Source organism: Salmo salar, chromosome ssa07 (assembly GCF_905237065.1).
Source record: "Salmo salar chromosome ssa07, Ssal_v3.1, whole genome shotgun sequence".
Taxonomy (NCBI): Eukaryota; Metazoa; Chordata; class Actinopteri; order Salmoniformes; family Salmonidae; genus Salmo; species Salmo salar.
The window spans coordinates 15,190,726-15,213,787 of record NC_059448.1 but is presented as its reverse complement, the minus strand read 5'-3'; the positions used below and the strand labels follow the sequence as shown (position 1 = coordinate 15,213,787).

At 48.6% G+C, this 23,062-nt stretch overlaps 1 protein-coding gene across 1 annotated transcript; it reads left to right on the top strand.

The window, feature by feature from the left end:
- Positions 1-4,082: 4,082 nt before the first annotated feature.
- Positions 4,083-18,389, top strand: LOC106608678 (zinc finger and BTB domain-containing protein 38). The gene is made up of 2 exons (XM_014206777.2): positions 4,083-4,601; positions 9,865-18,389. Exon 2 carries the CDS (start codon positions 9,881-9,883, stop codon positions 15,602-15,604), a length of 5,724 nt encoding a protein of 1,907 aa, XP_014062252.1. The 5' UTR covers positions 4,083-4,601; positions 9,865-9,880; the 3' UTR covers positions 15,605-18,389.
- Positions 18,390-23,062: the final 4,673 nt, after the last annotated feature.

Genomic DNA, 23,062 nt, shown 5'->3' with positions numbered 1-23,062 from the left:
TGTTTTTCTGGAAGATGTGTTGCGCCATTTTCCCTAAATGTCCCCCACATGGGCCAGCCCCCTAGCAATTCGAGTCCTAGCCAATGAGCTTCAGCCCCTTTTTATTTTTTTATTTATTTAACCTTTATTTAACTTGCCATTTGAGTGACACACAGCAGAGCAAGAGAGAGCATTGATGTACACATGCTCTACATGACCAAAAGTATGTGGACACCTGCTCGTCGAACATCTCATTCCAAAATCATGGGCATTAATAAAGTTGGCCCCCCCTTTGCTGCTATAACAGCCTCCACTCTTCTGGGGAGGTTTTCCACAAGATGTTGGAACATTGCTGCGAGGACTTGCTTCCATTCAGCCACAAGAGCATTAGTGGGGTTGGGCACTGATGTTGAGTGATTAGGCCTGGCTCGCAGTCGGCATTCCAATTCATCCCAAAAGTGTTTGATGGGGTTGAGGTCAGGTCTCTGTGCATGCCAGTCAAGTTCTTCCAAACCGATCTCGACAAACCATTTCTGTATTGACCTCGCTTTTTGCACGGGGGCATTGTCATGCTGAAACAGGAAAGGGCCTTCCCGAAACTGTTGTCTAGAATGTCTTTGTAATGCTGAAGCGTTAAGATTAACCGTCACTGGAGCTAAGGGGCCTATCCCGAACCATGAAAAACAGCCTCAGACCATTATTCCTCCTCCTAACTTTACAGTTGGCACTATGCATTCGGACAGGAAGCGTTCTCCTGGCATCTGCCAAACCCAGATTCGTCCGTCGGACTGCTAGATGTTGAAGCGTGATTCATCACTCCAGAGAACGCGTTTCCCCTGCTCCAGAGTCCAGTGACGGCAAGCTTTACACTGCTCCAGCCGACTTGGCATTTTGCATGGTGATCTTGGGCTTGTGTGCGGCTGCTCGGCCATGGAAACCCATTTCATTAAGCTCCTGACGAACAGTTCTTCTGCTGATGTTGCTTCCAGAGGTAGTTTGGAGCTCGGAAGTGAGTGTTGCAACCGAGAACAGGAGATGTTTACACTTTACGCGTTTCAGCACTTGGCAGTCCCATTCTGTGAGCTTGTGTGGCCTACCACTTCACAGTTAAGTCAGTGTTGCTTCTTGACGTGTCCACTTTACAGTAACAGCACATAAAGTTAACCGGGGCAGCTCTAGCAGGGCAGAATTTGAGAAACTGACTTGTTGGAAAGGTGGCATGCCGTCGTATGACGGTGCCACGTTGAAAGTCACTGAGCTTTTCAGTAAGGCCATTCTACTGCCAACGTTTGTCTATGGAGATGCACGCATGGTGCTCGCATGGGCGTGTGCTTGATTTCTATGCACCTGTCAGCAACGGGTGTGGCTGAAATATCCAAATCCACTCATTTGAAGGCGTGCCCACTTACTTTTGTACAAATAGTGTATGTGCACTAGGGAATCACATGGGTAACTAGGATCTCAGGACTGTCCCGGGAACACTCTTCACATTTCCTGAAAAAATAAAATGACAAGACCCGGGAAATTACATTTCCCCCAAATCAAATTGTATTGGTCACGTACACATGGTTAGCAGATGTTATTGTGAGCGTAGCAAAATGCTTGTGCTTCTAGTTCCGACAGTGCAGCATTATCTAACAAGTAATATTTAACAATTCCACAACAACTACCTAATACACACAAATCTAAGTAAGGAATGGAATAAGAATATATAAATATATGGATGAGCAATATCAGAGTGGCATAGGCTAAGATGCAATAGACAGTGTAGAATACAGTATATACATATGAGATGAGTAAACCAGTGTCACCACTAATGCAATTCCACAAAATACACAACATTCACAGTATCAGATTTTAGCAAAAAGTAAAACAGCACATTATCCAAACATGTTGTCCATGGAAGCCTTTAGTCTAACATATGCACTTCACACAAAGTTGCCATAAAAAAAAATAAACATGGACACTGATGGATTGCACACGCGACCCGGATGCAGTTAATAAACCCTCCAGTAAACCCCTACACACCTACATAATGTATATAGCCTTTAAAAGAACGTTTGCCTCTTTGAACTGTCATTGTGACTCTTCAGACAGTGACAAATTTGATAGGCCTCTGCACAATTCACTACATAGGCGTGTCTCTGTCACAGACATGAAGTCTGTTAATAATTCAGAGAGGCATGAATAATGGTGATTGAGAAAGTTACAGACGCACAAATACCATACCCCCCAAAAAAATCTAACCTCCCTCTTATTGTAATGGTGAGAGGTTAGCGTGTCTTGGGGGTATGATATTTGTGTGTCTAACTTTCTCACTCATCATTATTCACGGTTCATTCAGAACTATCCGTAATCATGGTAGCATCCACATTAATGTAGAAGTTTTTAGAAAAATTATATTATTTTTTTCAATAAGTGACTCCAAAATTACACAATACATCATATACCATTAATTTCTATTGGGCACAAAATCATCTGAACACAACCAAAACAAACAGCAAATGCATCTAACAAGTTTGTAGCTTTACAAGCGTGATGTAATCATTGTGTACTAGGAATATGGGACCAAATACTAAACGTTTGACTACTTTAATACACAAGTGAATTTGTCCCCCCCTAAAATGGGGGGATTATGTACAAAAACTGCTGTAATTTCCAAACGGTTCACCCAATGTTGATTTAAAATGTCCTCAAATTAAAGCTGACAGTCTGCACTTTAACCTCATAGTCATTGTATCATTTCAAATTCCAAGTGCTGGAGTACAGAGCCAAAACAACAACAAAAATTGTCACTGTCACAATACTTTTGGAGATCACTGTACCACTTTTGGCTCGTGAGCTTTACCTTCAGAACTACTGGCTAAAAAGTATACAAAAGTACCGGAGAATCTCTTTAAGGGCAATGGCATCATGAAGTTTACCAAGTACCAGGACATTTTAGCCAAAAACCTGGTTGCCTCTGCCAGGAGGCTGACACTTGGCCACAAGTGAATCTTCCAGCAAGACAATAACCCCAAATCCACAAAGAAATGGTTAATTGACCACCATCAGTCTCCAGACTTGAACCCCATTGAAAACCTGTGGTTTTAATTTTAGAAAAAGGCTGTGTCATTATCCTCGCAAGGGAAAGGTCCTGGAGTACTGAAAACAGGGTTGCCAATAATTTAACAATAATTACTTGTTAAAGAAAATCTCATTCTCTGAGGAATTCTATTAGTATAAAATCATCAAACTTTCCCAAAAATTGGAGCATGCAATATAGCTCTCTATCCCCCCCCCCAGAACATAAGATTCACACCGTTTTTGAATGGTGAGTTTGTCAAACCAAGGGTGTATTCACTAATGCACACCGTAACAAAACTTATTACAACAGAAATTAGTTTGTTGTTGGACAAGTTGAGGTAGTTCCTCCCCGCTTCGTTTTCTTCCGTTTGGTTTCTAGTGAATGCGACCCTGATGTTTCAAAGACTTTCTGACAACGGCAAGGGAAGATGTCATCATTTTGACATAAAAAAACACAGCAAGGCCATGCAGATGTCTTTTGACTGTCAGTCAACCAATCGATCGTACAGCAGAGCAGGGTGGAGTTGGACTTAGGGTCACTCACTCATGCAGTGAACCCCAAACACACACCTGACTTTTTCGCCATCGCTCGCTCCCCATAAACTTGAACCCTTTTTAACAGAGGCAATAAAAACAAAGACAGTGTGTCCCTGCCATTCTCTCTCTCTCTCTCTCTCTCTCCCCCCCCCCCTCTCTCTCTCCCTCTCTCTCCCCCACCCCTTCACTCTCTCGAACTCTCTTTGATCTCTGCTTCCCTCTTTCCGGCAACTTCACTTCCATCGGCCATCCAACTATTGTCTGTAGTCTCTCTCTTTCTCCCCCTCCCCCCTCTCTTTCTTTCTCTCTCTCTCTCTCTCTCTCTCTCTCTCTCTCTCTCTCTCTCTCCTAGTGCCCAGGTTTTTTTTTTTGGCATCGCTCCTGTTTGTTTTCAGCCATTTTGGGGACTGGCAGTGCTCGTAACAAACTGCTTAAATGGCGTCCTCTGCCTTTCTCTCTCTCTCTCTCTCTCTCTCTCGCCCTCCCTATCTTGCCGGGCTTTGTGTATATAAAGTAGTGTGTCTGTGTGTGTGGTTGGAGAACAACACTTCCAAATAAAACGAGGATTGGATTCGGGGTGTGGGGGGGAATTCACTTGCTGAAAAAAAAGGGCAAAAATACTGAGAATCATGTGCACAACTGAAGTGAGAGAGAGAGTGGAGCAGGTGAGAGAGAGTGGAGCAAGTGAGAGAGAGTGGAGTAAGTGAGAGAGAGTGGAGCAAGTGAGAGAGAGTGGAGCAAGTGAGAGAGAGAGAGAGCGAGGGGGAGCGAGCGAGAGAGAGAGAGAGAGAGCGACCGAGAGAGACCGAGAGAGACAGAGTGTGAGAGTCGCTCCTGCCCTCTGTCTTTACACACTGCTGCCTGTGTGTGCGTCGTCTCTCCTTGCCTGCACACTCTCACACACACACACTCACGCAGACGCACGCTCACACAGACCGAGGGAGAGAGCGGATAGAGCGAGCAAGAGAGAGAGGAGGGAGAACACATCGCAGCAGAGATGCAGCAGGAGGTTTTCCGAGGTACGTTGTCTTGTTGTGTGCTTGCCTAGCAGTGAAAGGGAGGCTGATATGTTTCTCTCTCTTTTTCGTCTGCTTGTTTTTCTCAGTCACGCCATTGCCTGGTTGTTTTGTATGTCAGGAGAAATGTAATGTTTGTTTTAAGTGTGTAAGGGTTGGTGTGTGTCTGTGTACTGTGTGTGTCTGTGTACTGTGTGAGTGTGTGTGTGTGTGTGTGTGTGTGTGTGTGTGTGTGTGTGTGTGTGTGTGTGTGGGGGGCCAATAAGAGGCCTTGTCTCCCTCCTCCTCGGTCTCGCTGGCGTACCACGCAGTTCTTTTTCAGGAGCGATGACTCGTTCAGAGATTATGATGAAACTTAAAAAATCTCTGCGTCTTTCGCATCTGCATGAAACACTCCAGATTGGGGGGTCTAGCTAATGTGTGTCAGAGCAAGGCGGTAGACGTGAGCATGACATGGGCTCTGTGTTTTAGGGAAACCTTTTCTCACTGTGACTGGTCAGCCGACTTAACTCCCAAAATGACACAAGGAGTTGGTGAAAAACTTGCACATACACGTCCCTGATAGCGAATCTAGCGCCGAGGTTAAATTATTCTCGTCTCTCCTGTCTGTTCTTTGGTGTGTCATCAAAATATCCTTCTAGTGCCAGGCTGTTATTTTGGAAGCGGAAGGAGGTTCTTGCTAAGCCTTGGAGGGCATTTTAACGTCACAGACCCATTGTTGTTTCCCTAACCAACCCTGCTTTCCTTTTCCAAAACAACAGCCCCTCTGCCAAATATTTCCACATTCCTGGTCTCCAAGGCCACCAAGCCTCTGCCTTCACTGTATGGGAAATATGACCTACAATGCCACAGGGCTTTAGGGGTCAGAGGTCAGGAGTTATAGGGAGCCTCGTTGCTTAGCGCCAGTGGCAGTTGATGAATTTCCAGCCAACCGTTTTCTGTTTGACTTGTTGTTTGTATACTGGCTAGACTATGTCAATGGCATCCAATGGAAGACTTGAATACCCTGGCAATGTTGGCAAATAGTTGGTACAATTTCCACTTAAGCCATTCCAATTGTCCAATTCTGAAATTGAGATTTCAGCGTGCAATGTTACGCATAAATCTCTCGTTGCTATGAATGACTTCCGCAGAAGTATGATTTGGCCAGAAGTTTGAGTTATGTATGCATCTATAAAGTCAGGATTTTGTCCCTTTGCTGGGTGATGCACTCTAGACACATTTCCGTTGTTCGCTGTAACTGTGGACAATAAAGTTGTATTGTTTTACGCTGCACACACCTAACGGACCTGCACTGTATCTTCAGAGGGACAGTGTGCAAAATTGAAAATGGTTTTGGGGAAATGACCCCAAAAAGGTCAGTGGGTGTAGTGTTTCCATTCTCTATTACATGGTTCAGAATGATGGTAATTATGTGCCGGGGTGAGAGCTAACAGACCATGGAGTGTGGCGTTTTAACGTGGGGCAGGCTCGCTGGTGCGTGGAGTGGCATGCCAAATTGTAGCGATACCACAGATTACACTGAGGGTGGGGGGGGGGGGGGGCATGTTGACACGCTGAGCAGGATCTGAAAGACAAGGAAACCATGAAATCTGGACCAGGAAGAGATGTGTTTGAAGTTACACTATCCACCCTTCCACCCCTCCTCTCTCCACCCTCCTCTCTCCACCCACCACTCCTCTGAACCACTCCCCGACCCATACCAACCTCCCTTCCTTCCCTCCTCTTCTCCTCCTCCTCCCTCTGCCCCATCTGGCTGGCTCCTCCATGTTTTCTGGGCCGGGGGGTTGTGGAGAGTTCAGTGTCTCTCCCTCTCTCTGTCTCCAACGACAGCCCCCTTTTCACGACCCAACTGGTGCCCCCTTGCTGGCCGTTCCACACTGGGGAGAACCCAACAGACACCTTCCTATTTCCACAATCCCACTCCACTCGCTCACAGTGCGGAACGAGTAAACCCCCCCACACACTCCAATCCGGCCCCCCACATTTCCCCCCGCGTGCTGGCTGAAACCCACCCACCAGTCTCTTGCAGTAACTAGTCTATGGCTGGGCTGTACATATAAAGGAGATGGGATCGGAGCCATTGCATACTAACTGATTAGGACTCGAGGTACTTTTAATAGTGGCATGGTCACTGTGACCCGAGTGTAGCGTTTATGTTTTTCCTCTTGCTGACATTGTGATTCTGCCTTGTGTTCATCTACGTAGCTTAGTCAGTCATTTGTGCCACACAAACCGTACCTGCACTTGCTGTTCTGTTTTTTTTGTGGTTTTGTTTTTTTGCAGCACCGTGGGTGCAAATAGATGTACAATCCTTCAGCGGACATGTTTGTTTGTGCGGAACACTGTGCTTCAGAAGGGCACTGTATTTTGTGGGGGCGAGGCTGGGTCCTTGGCACACTGAGGGTCAGATGCTTGCTTGCGTGTGTGTGAGGGGGGAGGGTGTGTATGCATGCGCGTGACTGTGCGTGATTGTGTGTGTGTGTGTGTGTAAAGCTCCCCGTCACGCTTGGCCAGACCGTTGTTCAGGGCCTGTTTGTGGAGAGGCAGTTGTGTGCGTCACAGCAAGATGAAGAGAGAGGGCGGCAGACACATTTTCCCATTTGCGGCGTAAACACCAGATGAAATCGTGACATTTTTTGCCCTCACGGCGTCTCACGGTGTGTCCGCCTACAAGTAGCTGGCGTCTAAATTACATTTTTTGTCATTTAGCAGACACTCTTATCCGGAGCAACTTGCTGTAGTGAGTGCATACATTTTTCGTACTGGTCCCTCATGGGAATCGAACCCACAACTCTGGTTTTGCAAGCTCAGTGCGCTACCAACTGAGCCACATGGGACTATTACCAAGTGACAGTGTGTTGTCAGAGCAGACTGCACAGTAAACATATCCACATATTTCTCAAGAAGACACATCTACTTTAAAGGGAGACTTCCGGATTCTGGCAATGAGGCCTTTTATCTACTTCCCCAGAGTCAGATGAACTTGTGGATACAACTTTTATGTCTCTGTGTCCAGTATGAAGGACGTTAAGCCATATTCGGATGGGATATGTTTTACTGGGCATGAGCACAAATCACCACATTTGTAATTTTAGTCCCGTCCGAATCTGCCATGTCAGTCATTTTTACTTGGCATGAAGTTATTATTCCAGCCCTAAAAACCTACAGTTTTTTTGGCTAAACTCCCAGGTCCTCTGATAATACTAGTCCCGTGTGAATCGTCATCCCTGTGTTCTGAGGGATATTAAAGAGTTGAACAGGTGCTGCACCCAGGTTGGGGAAGAACACGGGACCAAATTGATGCGTAAAACAAAGTGCTATGCCCGTAGCCTACAGATGAATGAACTGTTTTGTCACGTACTTCTCTTTTTAAAGATGAAGTGGACGATATTGTGCCAATGAATTGATGAATTGCCAAATCCGTCAGGTAGTTAAATGTCTGCGTAGGTTACAGTTCATGGTTGTTACTGATGTGGATTGTTATTCTGACTGTCTTTGACCTGAAGGTCATTAGGCTATCCCTAGACATTTGAAATATCTTTACGACTAGAAGAGCCTCCAGGCTTCTGTCATAACGGTCCATTTTGAATGAAGAAAAAAAATGAATTACAGGGGCAGTTTGGTAAAACTAATCTTGTCCAAAAAACGGACGTGCTGGAGTAATAATTACATAACCGACATTCTATAGTAATACTAGTCCCTTGCGAATAGGGCTATAGAGGTAGATTGCCAAAATAGTCACTGTGTTTGCCTGTATATCCGGGTAAATACAGAGCAAGTGGGATTAGCAGCGTAGCTGTGCGACTTTACTGTGCATTTCGTTGTGTATCATTTCACTGTATGGGTGGTGTGTCCCTTTCCCCCTTTATATCCGCTTTCTTCAAACCTCCTCTTATTCTGTTCTGTAATTCAGTTCATTCCACCTATACAGACTCTCTGTCTGTTGCAGATTGCACCCCTGCTTCACCCCATTGTTTTACATATAGTTTTACACCCATGACATCAGTAGTGCTTGCCGGTGCCTGTATATATGACTGCGTGCATTTCTGCCAATGGGGATGTGTTTGTGTCTGTCTGTCTGTGCGCTATCTGCCTTTCCGTCGGCCTGTGCTGTGTGTATGTGTGTTCCTGTTTCCAGCCTGGCCCTCTCTCTTCCTTTCTCTCCCTCTCTCTCTCTCCCTCTTCCCTCTGCAATAACAGTGCTGACCTAGTTTCTGCCTGTTCAGGGCTGCCTGTGGAATTTTACAGAGGCCTTTCTGCCTTGCTGCTTGAAAACACAAGCAGAAAAGCATGACTGTGGATTTTTCTTTTTGTCGCATCATTAAGGCCTCAACATCCATCTCCCCCAATCTGCAGACCCCACAGAACGGCCTGTGCTAAATAAGTAATTACAATAAAATTGCCTATTGCAGGCGAATCTGCGAGCTGGCGTGTATGAATAGATAGCAGGCGAGTGGATCTGCCGCAATCGCTGCTAGAATTAGAATGGAAATGGGAAGCGCCCCGTCGATCTTTGCTCGTCCTCTCTCGAGCTTAACTGCGACAGAACCGGATGCAGCGGGCGGAAAAACACCCCTCCTCCACTATCCTCCCCTACCCTGCCTCCCTGCCTCTCTCCCTGGCTTCCACTTTCCTTCCCTCCTTCTCTCTCTCCCTCTGCCTTCACAAATAATGGTTAGAGTCATGGCTGGCAGATTCTGACCACTACCAGGAATGGGCCAGCAGGCTGTGATGAGAACCACCCCCCTTTTCCCCCACCATGTCTGTTAAACGGGACCTATTTGTTTTAAGTCCACAGGGCTATGGGATGCAAGTCAACACTCTATTCCAGGGGAATCTTGATTAAATCTTGATTAAATCTGAACGCCTTCCAATTAGGCGACGTGAATGTTGTGACACAGCCAAGATGGATCCCTGGAATTTCTTTCCAGTTTCTGCGTGCTGAAATCTAAACCAGCACTGCCACATATTCCTTCTTCTTCTCTCCTTCCCTGCTCTCGCCATTCCTTTTTGGATTTTAACATCAGTTGACGTTTGTTGCGCTCTTAAGCAACTTTAAACATTTCCTAGGCATCATTTCCTTAGCATCATTTCCTTAGCATCATTTCCTTAGCACCATGAAATAATATTTTTTGGATAGGAATGGGTATTTTCTTTCTGGTATAATACATTCAAATGTAGTGCTTATCCACAGTGACTTACAAAACACGCATGCAGGGATCCATTCTAGCTGTAACACTCATCTCTTCTTGTCGTTTCTCAGGTTTTGGGGGCCGGTCATGGTGTCCTGGCTGGAGGTGTTGGACCCCCTCCACGCAGGCCCCTTCTTGCTACGCCTGAACGAGCAGCGCCTGCCCGCCGGGCCCACCCTCTTTTGTGACGTCAACCTCATCGCCACCAGCAACGCCAAGTTGGCCGCCTGCTGCCAGTACTTCCGCCAGCTGCTGCTGTCGACGTCTTCCCCACCGCCTACGACTCCTGTATTAGCCAACCGCCACCCGCCATCTACCCCCTCTTCCGGGCTCATCCAGGGGGCTGGGCTGGACCTGCCTAACCTCCAGTCCAGTGTGCTGTCCAACCTGCTCAACTTCATCTACTCCTCCCGTGTTGCCCGCCAGGGCTCCAAGGGTAACAGGCGTCTGTCGGAGGCGGGCCTCAGACTTAGGGTGCCCATCTTGACCAATCTGGTGGAGGAAGAAGAGGAGGCGGAACCAGGGCAGATGAAGGGTAAAAGCAGGCAGTGCCGAGGAGGGGAGGCCATGATGGAGGGGCTGATGAATGATGAGGCAGACGGCCCCGAGAACGCTAAGATCACCCTCAGCTTCCCCCTCAGCGCCGCCCTGCCCGCCGCCCTCACTGTTCACAACCACCGCCCCTCCTCAGCCACATCCTACCCCCGCCGCCGACACCCCTCCTCGGCCTCCAAGGTGTCCAACGAGGGGTCAGCGTGGAAACTAGATGCCACCACCACAGACAAACGGCGGCCCTTTAACCCGCCCCAGCGGGACAGCTCCCCGTCCTCTTCCTCCGCCTCCTCTTCCCCTTCCTCCTCTTCCTCTCCTATGGATCTTACCGCACTGGTCAAAAAGGACATCAAATCCCCCCCACCTCTTTTCAAAGCCGGTCTGGACTCCCAGTTCCACAGGTTCCCCCCCAGGTCCTCCAATGGGCCTATAGGTGGTTACCCAGGGGAGGGTCACAGACTGACCAATGGCACGGCCTCACCCTCAAAGACTGCACAGATCCTGTTCAACCTGAGCACCGTGGCCTATCGGGGCCAGGGGGGCCGGGGCACAGACAGAAAGGAGAAAACAGGGAAAAAAGGAGGGAGGGCGGGCAGCCCCCAAGTTGGAACAAACCAACGCCCGCCCAACCTCCACCTTTCTCCTCCTCTTCCTCACCCCTCTGAGTCTTTCACTCTTCCTCCTCACTCCTCCTCCACCCCCCCAGATGGCCCCAAGCCGGAGCTGATATGTGGGGTGTGCCACCGCCTCTTCAGCTCCGCCTTGTCTCTCACGGCCCACATGCGGCTGCACCGTGGTGGTCGGGCCCTCAGCTGCCAGTACTGTGGCAAAGCCTTCATCCACAACAAGAGACTGCAGTCCCACGAGGCCTCCTGCACGCACGCTCTGAACCCGGCCCTCCCATCTAGCATCCCCCTTCTCCCCATCCTGGCCAAAGAGGAGCCCCTGGAGGAAGGGGAGGTTAGGGTGGAGGGAGGACAGATTGTGGGGGCAAGTGAAGAGGATATGAAGCCTGGCAAAGGGAAAAAAGGGCGAGGTCTCCTGGTTCGGCATGAAGGTGACGTGTCAGAGCTGGTGGGGGACGAGGACCACTTCGTCAAGGTGGTGGACGGCCACGTCATCTACTTCTGCTCGGTGTGCGAGCGCTCCTACATGACCCTGTCCAGCCTCAAGCGTCACTCCAACGTGCACTCGTGGCGCCGCAAGTACCCCTGCCACTTCTGCGACAAGGTGTTCGCCCTGGCCGAGTATCGCACCAAGCACGAGGTGTGGCACACGGGCGAGCGACGCTACCAGTGCATCTTCTGCTGGGAGGCCTTCGCAACGTACTACAACCTGAAGACCCACCAGAAGGCTTTCCACGGCATCAGCCCGGGCCTCATCTCCAGCGAAAAGACAGTCAACGGCGGTTACAAGCAGAAGGTCAACGCCCTCAAGTTCTACCGCCTGCTCCCCATGCGCTCCCAGAAGAGACCCTACAAGACCTACAGTGACTCCCTGGCCAACAGCCTGCTGCTGCCCCCGTCTGACCCCTCTGCCGTCCCCTTGCCTCAGCCCCTGGACTGCAGCCTGCCCGGCTCCCTGGACCTTCACAGCCTCATCAGTTGCTCTCTACCTAAGGGTGTGAAGCCTGACCCTGACGAGTTCCCTGCCGGCTTCCCCCTCTCAGTGGGTCTAGAGCAGGGAGAGATCCGGCCCCCCTCCCTAACAGGTATGGCCTTAGGGAGAGTAGCTGACAGAGAGGCAGAGTCAGAGCAGGTAGATAGCTGTGGCAGCAGCTCCAAGGCATCCGTTCGTAACAAAGTCAAAACTCCAAAGGTCAGCGGTAGCCCAGAGTTGGGTTTGTCCTCTGTCATCACATACGGCCACTCCAAGCCCTCCGTCATAGTGCATGGCACAGCGGCGCCATCCGTCATTGTCCATAGCAACCAGGTCACCTCTGGGGCCGGGAAAAGCCCCCTGAGCAGCCCCTCCCCTGAAGCTAGCAACAGCCAGACACTCCCCAAGGTCAGTGCAAAGCCTGTTAAAATTCACAGGGAAAGTACGGAGAGCCATAGGAAGAGAGCTAAATTAGTGGACAGTTCAGATGCCACAGAGGAGGGGGACAGGAGATCAGAAACAGGTAGGTCCCATCATAAGTCCCGCAAGGGGCACAGCAAGAGTGACAGCTCCTCAGCCAAACAGTCGTCCACAGGGTCAGAGGGCAAAGGGGCCGGGCCACTGTGCCAGATCACTGTGCGGATAGGTGAGGAGGCCATGGTCAAACGCAGCATCTCCGAGACGGACCTCAAGAGGGACAGGAGCCCCCCTCCTTCCAGAGCCAAAAGGACGGACTCCTCCCCACATGACTCCAAGGAACCTCGCCACTCCCACCACCACCACCACAAACACCGCTCCCATCGCAACTCTAGCGTCGAAGCTGAGGGGGAGAGAGGAGGAGATGGGGAGAGAGAGAATGGAGAGGGGGACAGCCGGAAGAAAAGCCCCAAAGCCACGGGCAAGGTCAGAGAGTACTACTTCCGCCAGGAGGTGCGCAAGCAGGGGGAGAGTGAGGACGATGAGGACAACCTCTGGAGGCCCTACTACTCATACAAGCCCAAGAGGAAGGCCCCTCATGCCCACAAAACAAAGAACTGGCAACGCAAATTCCACTACAAACGCTCCCTCCGGCTAATGAGGAGGGCAGAGAGACTCATGGACCATGTGAATAAGGATGACCAAGAGGAGGAGGATGGAAAGATGGATGAGGTGGAGCAGGAAGTGGGGGAGGTGAAAGATCACATGGAGCAGGAGGAGGGAGAGGCACCTGAATCGTTCAGTACTTCCTCTATACCTTCAAAAGAGAAGGACAAAAAGGGGGAGGAAGAAATCGGGGAAGCCCACCTTAAGCCCGCTGATCCCCCCCTGGTCTCTCCCCAGCCCCCATTGTCTACCTCAGTCCCCCCTATGGACACAAAATGCCGGCCCTGGTCCGATGGGAGTGCGTCGGAGTGCGATACGTGCGGCCGCTGGTTCTCCAGTTCCAGGAAGCGGGATAAACACGAGCTTAGCCACCTGCTGGAGTTTGTGTGCCTCCTCTGTAGGGCCCCCTTCCCTTCCAGGGACCAACTAGAGGACCACCAGAGAGCCCAGCACCCCAAAGCTCCCAACCCCTCGTCTGTGCCATCCCGAACGGGGTGTCAATCACGAGATGAGGGCATGGAGACAGAGACTGAGTTAACAGAGGTAGACAGGGCGAGAGAGAGGGTTATACTAGGGAAGGGAAGTCCAAGTCGCCTAAGCAGGAGGTCGTTGGCGAGACACACCTGTCCGCAGTGCCATAAGGTGTGCAAGACATCCTCAGCGTTAAACCGCCACGTGAGGCGCCACGAGTTAAGCAGCTCCCCAGAGAGAGAAAAGGAGGAGACGCAGACAGAGTCAAAAACAGCAGCAGCAGCAGAGACAACTGTTAGCACTGTTAGCAAAGACGTAGATACCACGAGTGACCATGTTCCCGTTTTTCACTCTGTCCCAGTTATCAGCTACCCTATCCCAGAGACACAGCATAGTAGCGAGGCCATAGAGCCGCTGCAGTGCGCGAGCCAGCCTAGCGAGGTGAAAGCAGAGCACCAAACTCCAACACTGTGCAGCGGCCCTGAACTCAAAGAACTTAATGAACTCACAACTCCCATTCCTGACAGAGAGCCCAGTCCTCAGATTATTCAGTCCCCTCCAGAGATCCCCACAGCCGACCGGCCGACACCATCTCCCTCCCTCTGCTGCTCCTCGGCCCTCCAGGGTGTGCTGGTCATGAGCAGCGGCGCTGAATGTCTGGACTACCGGACCCCCAGGAAGAGGAGTCTGGAGGGGCAGAACCACAGGAGGACCAGCCCTGCACCTGTCACTTCTCCAAATATGCCCCCGACCTTGCAGATGAGAATCAGCCATACTGCTGCTCCTCTGTCCGTTGCCATGACAACAGTTCCCCTCCAAGGGGTCTGTGGTGTGAAGCAGGAGGGGGATATTGTGGGAAAAGGACTGAGGGAGGGATGTGGGATGGGCCTCCTCCATCATGCTGGTTTTAAGAACTCACCAGTGGCCCAAGATCTCAGGGTCCCACCCATGTCCAGGAGCCCCAGTCCCAACCAAGCACAAGACCTGACCATGTCCTCGATTCTAGCCAGGGAGAGGGAGGTGGAGAGGGAAAGGCAGAGAGAATGGGAGAGGGAGATGAAGAGAGAGCTGGAAAGGGAACAGGATATGGAGAGAGAGTTGGAAAGGGGGAGGCAGAGGGAAAGGGATATGGACAGAGAGCTAGAAAGGAGGAAGCAGAGGGAGAGGGATATGGACAGAGAGCTGGGAAGGAGGAAGCAGAGGGAGAGGGAGATGGACAGAGAGCTGGGAAGGGAGAGGGAGAGAGAAATGGAGATGGAGAGGGCTCAGCAGTCAAGGGGAGCATCATTACAGGAGCAGCCCAGAGACATGGAGGGGACCCTCCTGGTACCCAAAGAGGAGCCGATTAGTCCCGCACCGTCCCCGATACACACACCCATTCAAACTACTATTAACAGCCCACCCTTGCAGAGGCGGCCCTCCAAGTCTCCCCGCCGCTTCCCCACTGCCATGGACCTGCTGATGCAGGCCAACCGCCAGGTTGCCCAGTCCCTGCGTGGCACACAGGGTCTCGAGAGGTTTCAGTTGCCCCCTGGGTCGGTTAGTGGCAGCGACCGCCCTTCTGCCCATGCCCTGCTGCTCCCCCGGGCCCCCCCACCGTCCGAGGAAGAGCCCCTGGACCACTCCCCAGCGCCATCGAGAGACCCTCACAGAGGGGAGGTCACTGCCAGGGGATACCCCATGCAGGACTACCCTCTGCCCCTCATCGTCCAGGGTGGCTACCGCTCTGGCAAGAAGCAGGAGGACAACCTGCTCATGTCCTACCCGACGGGGCCCCTCGCCTTCGGGCCGCTGGGGAAGATGGTGCCTACCGGGGATCTTGCCAAACTGCCGTTCTACCCCGACCCCTACCACCTGCTTTACGGGCCGCAGCTGCTGGCCTACCCCTACAACCTGGCCACCCTGCCCATGGCTCTGAATATGATGGCCCCCGGGGGGGAGAAGGTGGAGCCGTTGCCCTTCCTCCCTGCCCTCTTCAACTACGCTGCTGCAGCTGGTCCCTACGCTGGCATGGCGCCACACCACCTAGTGGGTAACCCCAGCCTCTACAACAGCAGCGGCGGCAGCAGCAAGAAACAGCGGGACAACAGCAACGGAAAGTTGTAGAAGGTGTATAAAGAAACGACATCTGAGGAATATTTCAAAGTGGACGACCAGTCCCTGTAGTGGAGAAGGAAGGGTGCCATCGGCTCCTTTGTAGTGAGTACACTTGCACAGTCCCCTGCCTCTCTTTTGTAAAGTAGCGATCAGAGCCAAAGCGTTGAATCAGGAGGAGGGATGATGGGAAGTGGGGGAGTGAAGTAAGAGGGAGGAGAGAAAAAAGACAGATCCATCATTAGAGACGGATATCCCCCTCTCCTTTCCTCTGGCTCTCCCATTCACCTCTGGTTTCTGTTCTCACGTCTTTCAGTAGTAATAGTTCTAGAGCTTGATTAATTGTCCTCTCAAACTTGTTATGACAATATCTATAATATAAGAATAACAACAGCTAACAGGGTGTGTTTTGCGAATCATTTGTTTCGGTCCGCTTCCCATTCTGTTGACCGCATAATAAATACAGGGGAGGCTTTGTTTTAGGGACAGAAGGGATCAGCCAAAAAGGACATAATTCGACACAGTGGGAGTCGGAGCATTAAATTACACTGTGTGAGTGTGTGATATGTGTGATTGCTTTAGTAAACTTGTGCTCCAAGTGTCTGTGAGAGCTTTATATGAGCAGGTAACATGCACAGTATGTAGGAATTCTGTTTGTGCATGCTGAGGTGGGCTTCTGTTTGTTTGGCGTGGATGTGTGTGTGGATGTGTGTGTGGATGTGTGTGTGGATGTGTGTGTGGCTGTATGGCTGCCATCTGAGTGCTGATCGCTCCATGGGGTTCTGAGGTGTTAGCAACATTCTAACACTGGATGGACTAGGCATTATAGGTCAGTGCATAGAAGCATTAGAAGGAATTCCTCTATTTCCAGTTCACAAAGCAGCAACTCTAGCGAACCTTTTGCCTGGAGTAGAATCTGTATTTGCGTCAATTACCAACCTTGTGAGCTTATGTTGCCTCCAGTAACCATAGTGGTCAGATGACTTTCAGTCCAGGTCACTAACCTAAGACCATAGTGGCCAGATGACTTTCAGTCCGGGTCACTAACCTAAGACCATAGTGGCCAGATGACTTTCAGTCTGGGTCACTAACCTAAGACCATAGTGGCCAGATGACTTTCAGTCCGGGTCACTAACCTAAGACCATAGTGGCCAGATGACTTTCAGTCTGGGTCACTAACCTAAGACCATAGTGGCCAGATGACTTTCAGTCCGGGTCACTAACCTAAGACCATAGTGGCCAGATGACTTTCAGTCCGGATCACTAACCTAAGACCATAGTGGCCAGATGACTTTCAGTCCAGGTCTGCTTCGAGGTTCATGTTAGTTTTTACCTTGTGCATAACAGCTGGAAAACATTCCTAGAAACAGGGGGGGGGGAGACTTGACACTTGTAGCTGTTATGTACATGTACTGTAGCTGGCCACTGGGTGACAATCATAGGCTAGTGTAGACCATACACTTCCAGTTCTCCTTGTACTCATCTCATTTCTTCCAAGGATTGAAAATAATAAAACAAGAATCAGTCAACCTTTTTATTCTTGTGGCCTTTTTCCTCCCCCTGATGCCCCCTGGTGTCCACCAAAGAGCCACTCCATTTGCCAGGCCGTGTTGAAGAGAGGGGGAGTGTACAAGGAAATACATAGATGGAATCAGGGCAGGGCAATTCCTGTGATCCTAAGAGAGAGATTAAAAGAGAAACACAGAGGCCAGGGCGCACCTAGGTCAGTCCCCTCAACGGAGCTTCCTACATCTTGATGTAGAATCAAAAAGACCCCTCCCCCTCTACTGAAAGGAGATAGAAAAGGACAAGGCGAATGGAGTCGGAAGACGCAGTAAGATCACGCCACACTGAGGTCTGCTTGTCTCAGACAGCTTTTTGTGTTCCAATAGCTCCTCTCCTCCCTCCTTCTGCGCTCTGGGATAGAGAAGCGAGAGGTGACGTAATCGTCTCCCACAGAGACGATTAGCAGCATCCACTGTGCCGCTCTGAGTTTCCCAGAATCCTGTGGGACTTTTTCCTGTTCTGAGTCTTTCTCTGTGTGATTTATGTGTTACACTACATTTTTCGATTTGTTTAACTTTTTCTACCCCCTTTTGCTAGCTAGACAAAAGTGGATTCAGCAAAAGGGGGTTTGAGTACACTTATAAATATGAATGTAATTTTAGTCAAGAGGTTATTGAAGTACAAAATGCATTAAAGGTAGATGGATTTCAGTTTTTCTGACTTGAAAAATAACATGTGTAAAGAGCCGTTATGAAGTCTGGTATGCATATATACTGTACAGTCCTAGGAACGTCAAGAAACGTGGGTTCTGTATCCACTAAAGCATGAGCAACACTCGCTTCCTAACAGTTTATATCCTCCTAGGTATCCAAAATCACTCACTTTCTCTTCTCCATAACTTTGTTTCTTTTTCCTTCCACATCCTGTCCTTTTCCCCCATTATCTCAGCTCTCAATCTCGGTTTTGTCTCGGTTGTATTTGTTCCGGAGTATAGCCCCTTCAAAAAGAGCAGCTGCCACGTTTATTTCTCAGAATCAGTATGGGAGCTGTCCAATTATCCCCCTTCCTCCCCAAACAAACACACACTTTACACCACCTCTTTGAAGTGTGTAATGGGTATGTGTGTATGATGCCACCGCTGTGCTGTTAGTTTCGGGCAGGAGGACGAAAACACAGCGTGACCAACCGCAGGGGCTTGCGGCCTCCACTTGGGTGTGGTTACAAGCCTTTTGTGCGTCTCGTGTGTGTGTGTGTGTGTGTGTGTGTGTGTGTGTGTGTGTGTGTGTGTGTGTCTGTGAAAAAGGAAAACCAAAACAAAGCTGCTTCTATGCAGCATATCCCTCGGGGTATAGGGACCTCCTGTATTTTTTGTTGTTGCCTTTTTCAGTGGTTTTATTCCAGAGCCCCCCCCTCCCTACCCAGCTGTAAAGACTCTCTCCATACTATACCTATCTGAGGCCATTTCACTATATGGACATATTTGTGTTTTGTAAAAAGCATTTCTTATGCCATAGTTTTGCCATCATGGCAATCAATCATTGACCAAACGTCTGCAAATAGACATAAAGAGTGAATTCTGGTGATGATATACACATTTACGGTATGTTTAGTAAGTTCAAATGAATTGTGCCTCCGCTTTGATATATTTAAACGTAGCTGTATTGAAATGGTGAGGATCTTCCAGATTTCAGACAAGGTGCCTTTTTATGGCATAAGAAATGTAAATGGTATATGGCTGAATTGATCAAAATGGCAAATAACTTGAAGAAAAACCATGTGGTTTAGTGTGCTATGAAGCTGGTCATAGTTCTAGGGGCGTGGCTAAACAGTTTGGTATTGTGTATGTTTAGGTAAATACTGTGCCATAGTTTTTAGAGTCCACAAATACGTTATCGTTTTCTTTCTTCTTCAAATATATAAAATGTTTTAATGTTGCCTGATAACGTTGTCTCTGGATCTGATACAAAGGCTTGTAGCCACAGCTTTCCCAAAGTCCCTTGTTTGTTTACTTCCATGTTTCTTTAACTCTTTCCTCTTGTTCTCCTCTCTCCTCTTCGCTACAATCAAACAAATAAAGTATTAACCTGATGACCCAACAGAAAGAAAGTCTCATGTCTGATTTGAACATCTGCACTGAGATAAAACCGATATGCCCTATTATTTTAATCGTTGTATAATGGGTTCCTCAACATTCTTTGTTCTCCACAAGGTGAAGTGGTGGTTGGTACTGTGTTTGTTGAAGCAAATTCAAAGTACATAACAATAACAATAGCTTAACAATAGCTGGTGTTGTACTACACCACCAAGTAACACAGTTAGCTGTTACTGTTGTTGTGCTACACCACCAAGTAATACAGTTAGCTGTTACTGTTGTTGTACTACACCACCAAGCAATACAGTTAGCTGTTACTGTTGTTGTACTACACCACCAAGCAATACAGTTAGCTGTTACTGTTGTTGTACTACACCACCAAGCAATACAGTTTGCTGTTACACTTGTGGGGGGGGGATACTAAATCAACTTATGCATGGCTTTTCACCCTTAAACCTAATCATAATTATACATAGTTTTTCACTAAAGGCAGATATTGGGTTAAATCCGGGAAAGGATAGGGTTATTAGGAGTACGTTAGTGAAAGGATAGGGTTATTAGGAGTACGTTAGTGAAAGGATAGGGTTATTAGGAGGTAGTTAGTGAACGGATAGGGTTATTAGGAGTACGTTAGTGAAAGGATAGGGTTATTAGGAGTACGTTAGTGAAAGGATAGGGTTATTAGGAGGTAGTTAGTGAAAGGATAGGGTTATTAGGAGGTAGTTAGTGAAAGGATAGGGTTATTAGGAGGTAGTTAGTGAACGGATAGGGTTATTAGGAGTACGTTAGTGAAAGGATAGGGTTATTAGGAGGTAGTTAGTGAAAGGATAGGGTTATTAGGAGGTAGTTAGTGAAAGGATAGGGTTATTAGGAGGTAGTTAGTGAACGGATAGGGTTATTAGGAGTACGTTAGTGAAAGGATAGGGTTATTAGGAGGTAGTTAGTGAAAGGATAGGGTTATTAGGAGGTAGTTAGTGAAAGGATAGGGTTATTAGGAGGTAGTTAGTGAAAGGATAGGGTTATTAGGAGGTAGTTAGTGAAAGGATAGGGTTATTAGGAGTACGTTAGTGAAAGGATAGGGTTATTAGGAGTACGTTAGTGAACGGATAGGGTTATTAGGAGTACGTTAGTGAAAGGATAGGGTTATTAGGAGGTAGTTAGTGAAAGGATAGGGTTATTAGGAGGTAGTTAGTGAAAGGATAGGGTTATTAGGAGGTAGTTAGTGAAAGGATAGGGTTATTAGGAGGTAGTTAGTGAAAGGATAGGGTTATTAGGAGGTAGTTAGTGAAAGGATAGGGTTATTAGGAGGTAGTTAGTGAAAGGATAGGGTTATTAGGAGGTAGTTAGTGAAAGGATAGGGTTATTAGGAGGTAGTTAGTGAAAGGTTTTGTTTGAGGTCGGAAGTGATTTTCAAGACCAATGTCTATTTCCGAGAACATGTAACTTTTTGAAACCCCTCTTAAGAGGGACACACAGTGGCACAAGAAGGTACTGCCAGATTCTATCCCTGTAACGTAAAACCATTGAACTCTTCTCCAGTTAACTCTGTGGAATCCAGGTTGTCTGGTTATTAAAGGAGCTTTCCAGTAATACGCTGACGGGCAAAATGTTAATCATGGCATTTGACTTGCACTGCATGAGTAGAACAGTGCTGATCTGGAAGTGGTCTCATCCACCAATCACTAAAGCAATTTACAGATTTATTTTTAGGTGCACTAAAGAAGTAATCTCATATTTCACAAAAACTTGGGGATGTCAGAGCAAGATGTCGGGACACTGTGACGTAAAACCAATCAGACCAAATATTTTGACTCCTTTGTCTGGTGATAGCTTTCCCATTGCAGGGTATGAGAGTGGAGTACTCTTGTCAGCATCACCGTACCCTTCCTGGAAGCGGAGTGTGTCCTCAGATGACCATACAGGAATGCTGCCAACACGGCAATGTAAAGACACCTCAACACACTTAGCCACTGCTCTCTCAGCCAGCAGTCAAGGTCTCAGTGGAACTGGTAAACAACCATCAGTCTGTTTGACCATCGCTAGAGAGGTAGTGGTGGATCACATCGGTCAGTTGCGATCTCATTATCAGTTGATAAAAATCCTGCCAGGATCTCTTGTTCTGTAAGAGAATATTCCGTATTGAAAAGTTGGTCTCGGATGGCCTATGAGCTCATCAATATGTTGTCCTGCATTCTGTTGGTTTTCTCTGTCACTGACACTTCCTCTTTCCCCCTCTTCTCTTTTTATTAGTCTCTTGCTTTATTTTCACTGGTTTTCTGTGTTTCCCCTTGCACTTTCCCTCTCTCTCACCCACAAACAGTTACATTTGACATTTGAGCAATTTAGCAGATGTTGTTATTCAGAGTGACTTAAAGTTAGACATAAACAAGCAACAAATACTCCTGGGAATCAATAGCCGCTGCAGATATACACTACATTACCAAAAGTATGTGAACCACCTCCTTGTCGAACATCTCATTCCAAACTCCTGGGCATGAATATGGAGTTGGTCCCCCCTTTGCTGCTAAAACAGCCTCCACTCTTCTGGGAAGGTTTTCCACTAGATGTTGGAACATTGCTGCGGGGACTTTCTTCCATTCAGCCACAAGAGCATTAGTGAGGTCGGGCACTGATGTTGGGCGATTACGCCTGGCTCGCAATCGGGGGTCCAATTCATCCCTAAGGTGTTCACTGGGGTTGAGGTCATGGCTCTGTGCAGGCCAGTCAAGTTCTTCCACACCAATCTCGACAAACCATTTCTGTGTGGACCTTGCTTTTTGCATGAGGGCATTGTCATGCTGAAACAGGAAAGGGCCTTCCCGAAACTGTTGCCACAAAGTTGGAAGCACAGAATCGTCTAGAATGTAATTGTATGCTGTAGCATTAAGATTTCCCTTCACTGGAACTGTCGGACTGCCAGATGGTGAAGCGTGATTAATCACTCCAGAGAACACGTTTCCACTGCTCCAGAGTCCCAATGGCGTTGAGCTTTCCGCCACTCCAGCCGATGCTTGGTGATCTTGTGTGCGGCTGCTTGGCCATGGGAGGCTTGTGTGCGGCTGCTCGGCCATTGAAACCCATTTCATGAAGCTCTCAGTTAACAGTTCCTGTGCTGAAGTTGCTTCCAGAGGCAGTTTGGAACTTGGTAGTTAGTGTTGCAACCGAGGACAGACGATCTTTATGCGCTACACTCTTCAGCACTCAGCAGTCCCGTTCTGTGAGTTTGTGTGGCCTACCACACAAACTAGACGTTTCCACTTCACAATAACAGCGGTTACAGTTGACTGGGGCAGCTCTAGCAGGACATACATTTGAAGAACTGACTTGTTGGAAAGGTGGCATCCTATGACGGTGCCAAGTTGAAAGTCACTGAGCTCGTCAGCAAGACCATTCTACTGCCAATGTTTGTCTATGGAGATTGAATGGCTGTGTGCTCGATTTTATACACCTGTCAGCAATGGGTGTGGCTGGAATAGCCGAATCCACATACTTTTGTATATATAGTGTATTTGCCCTATGGTCTCTTTGAAGCACAGGCGGTTGGAGGCATCTTAATTGGGGAGGGTGGGCTAGTGGTAATGGCTGGAGCAAAATGGTGGAATGGTATCAAATTCATTAAACACATGGTTTCCATGTGTTTGATTCCATTCCATTTGCTCCATTCCAGCCATTATTATGAGCCGTCCTCCCCTCAGCAGCCTCCACTGCTTTGAAGGTAGAATTCTGGCGGGCTCACGTAGCTCTGGCTCACTCCAAGTCAGGCGTCAGAGTGTCACGGTAGATCACTAGCCCCACCACTACTACCTCAGGGTTAGTTCAGAGTGAGTGGAATGGATCAACTACTGTGTGGTTCTGGATACTGGTAGGGTGGC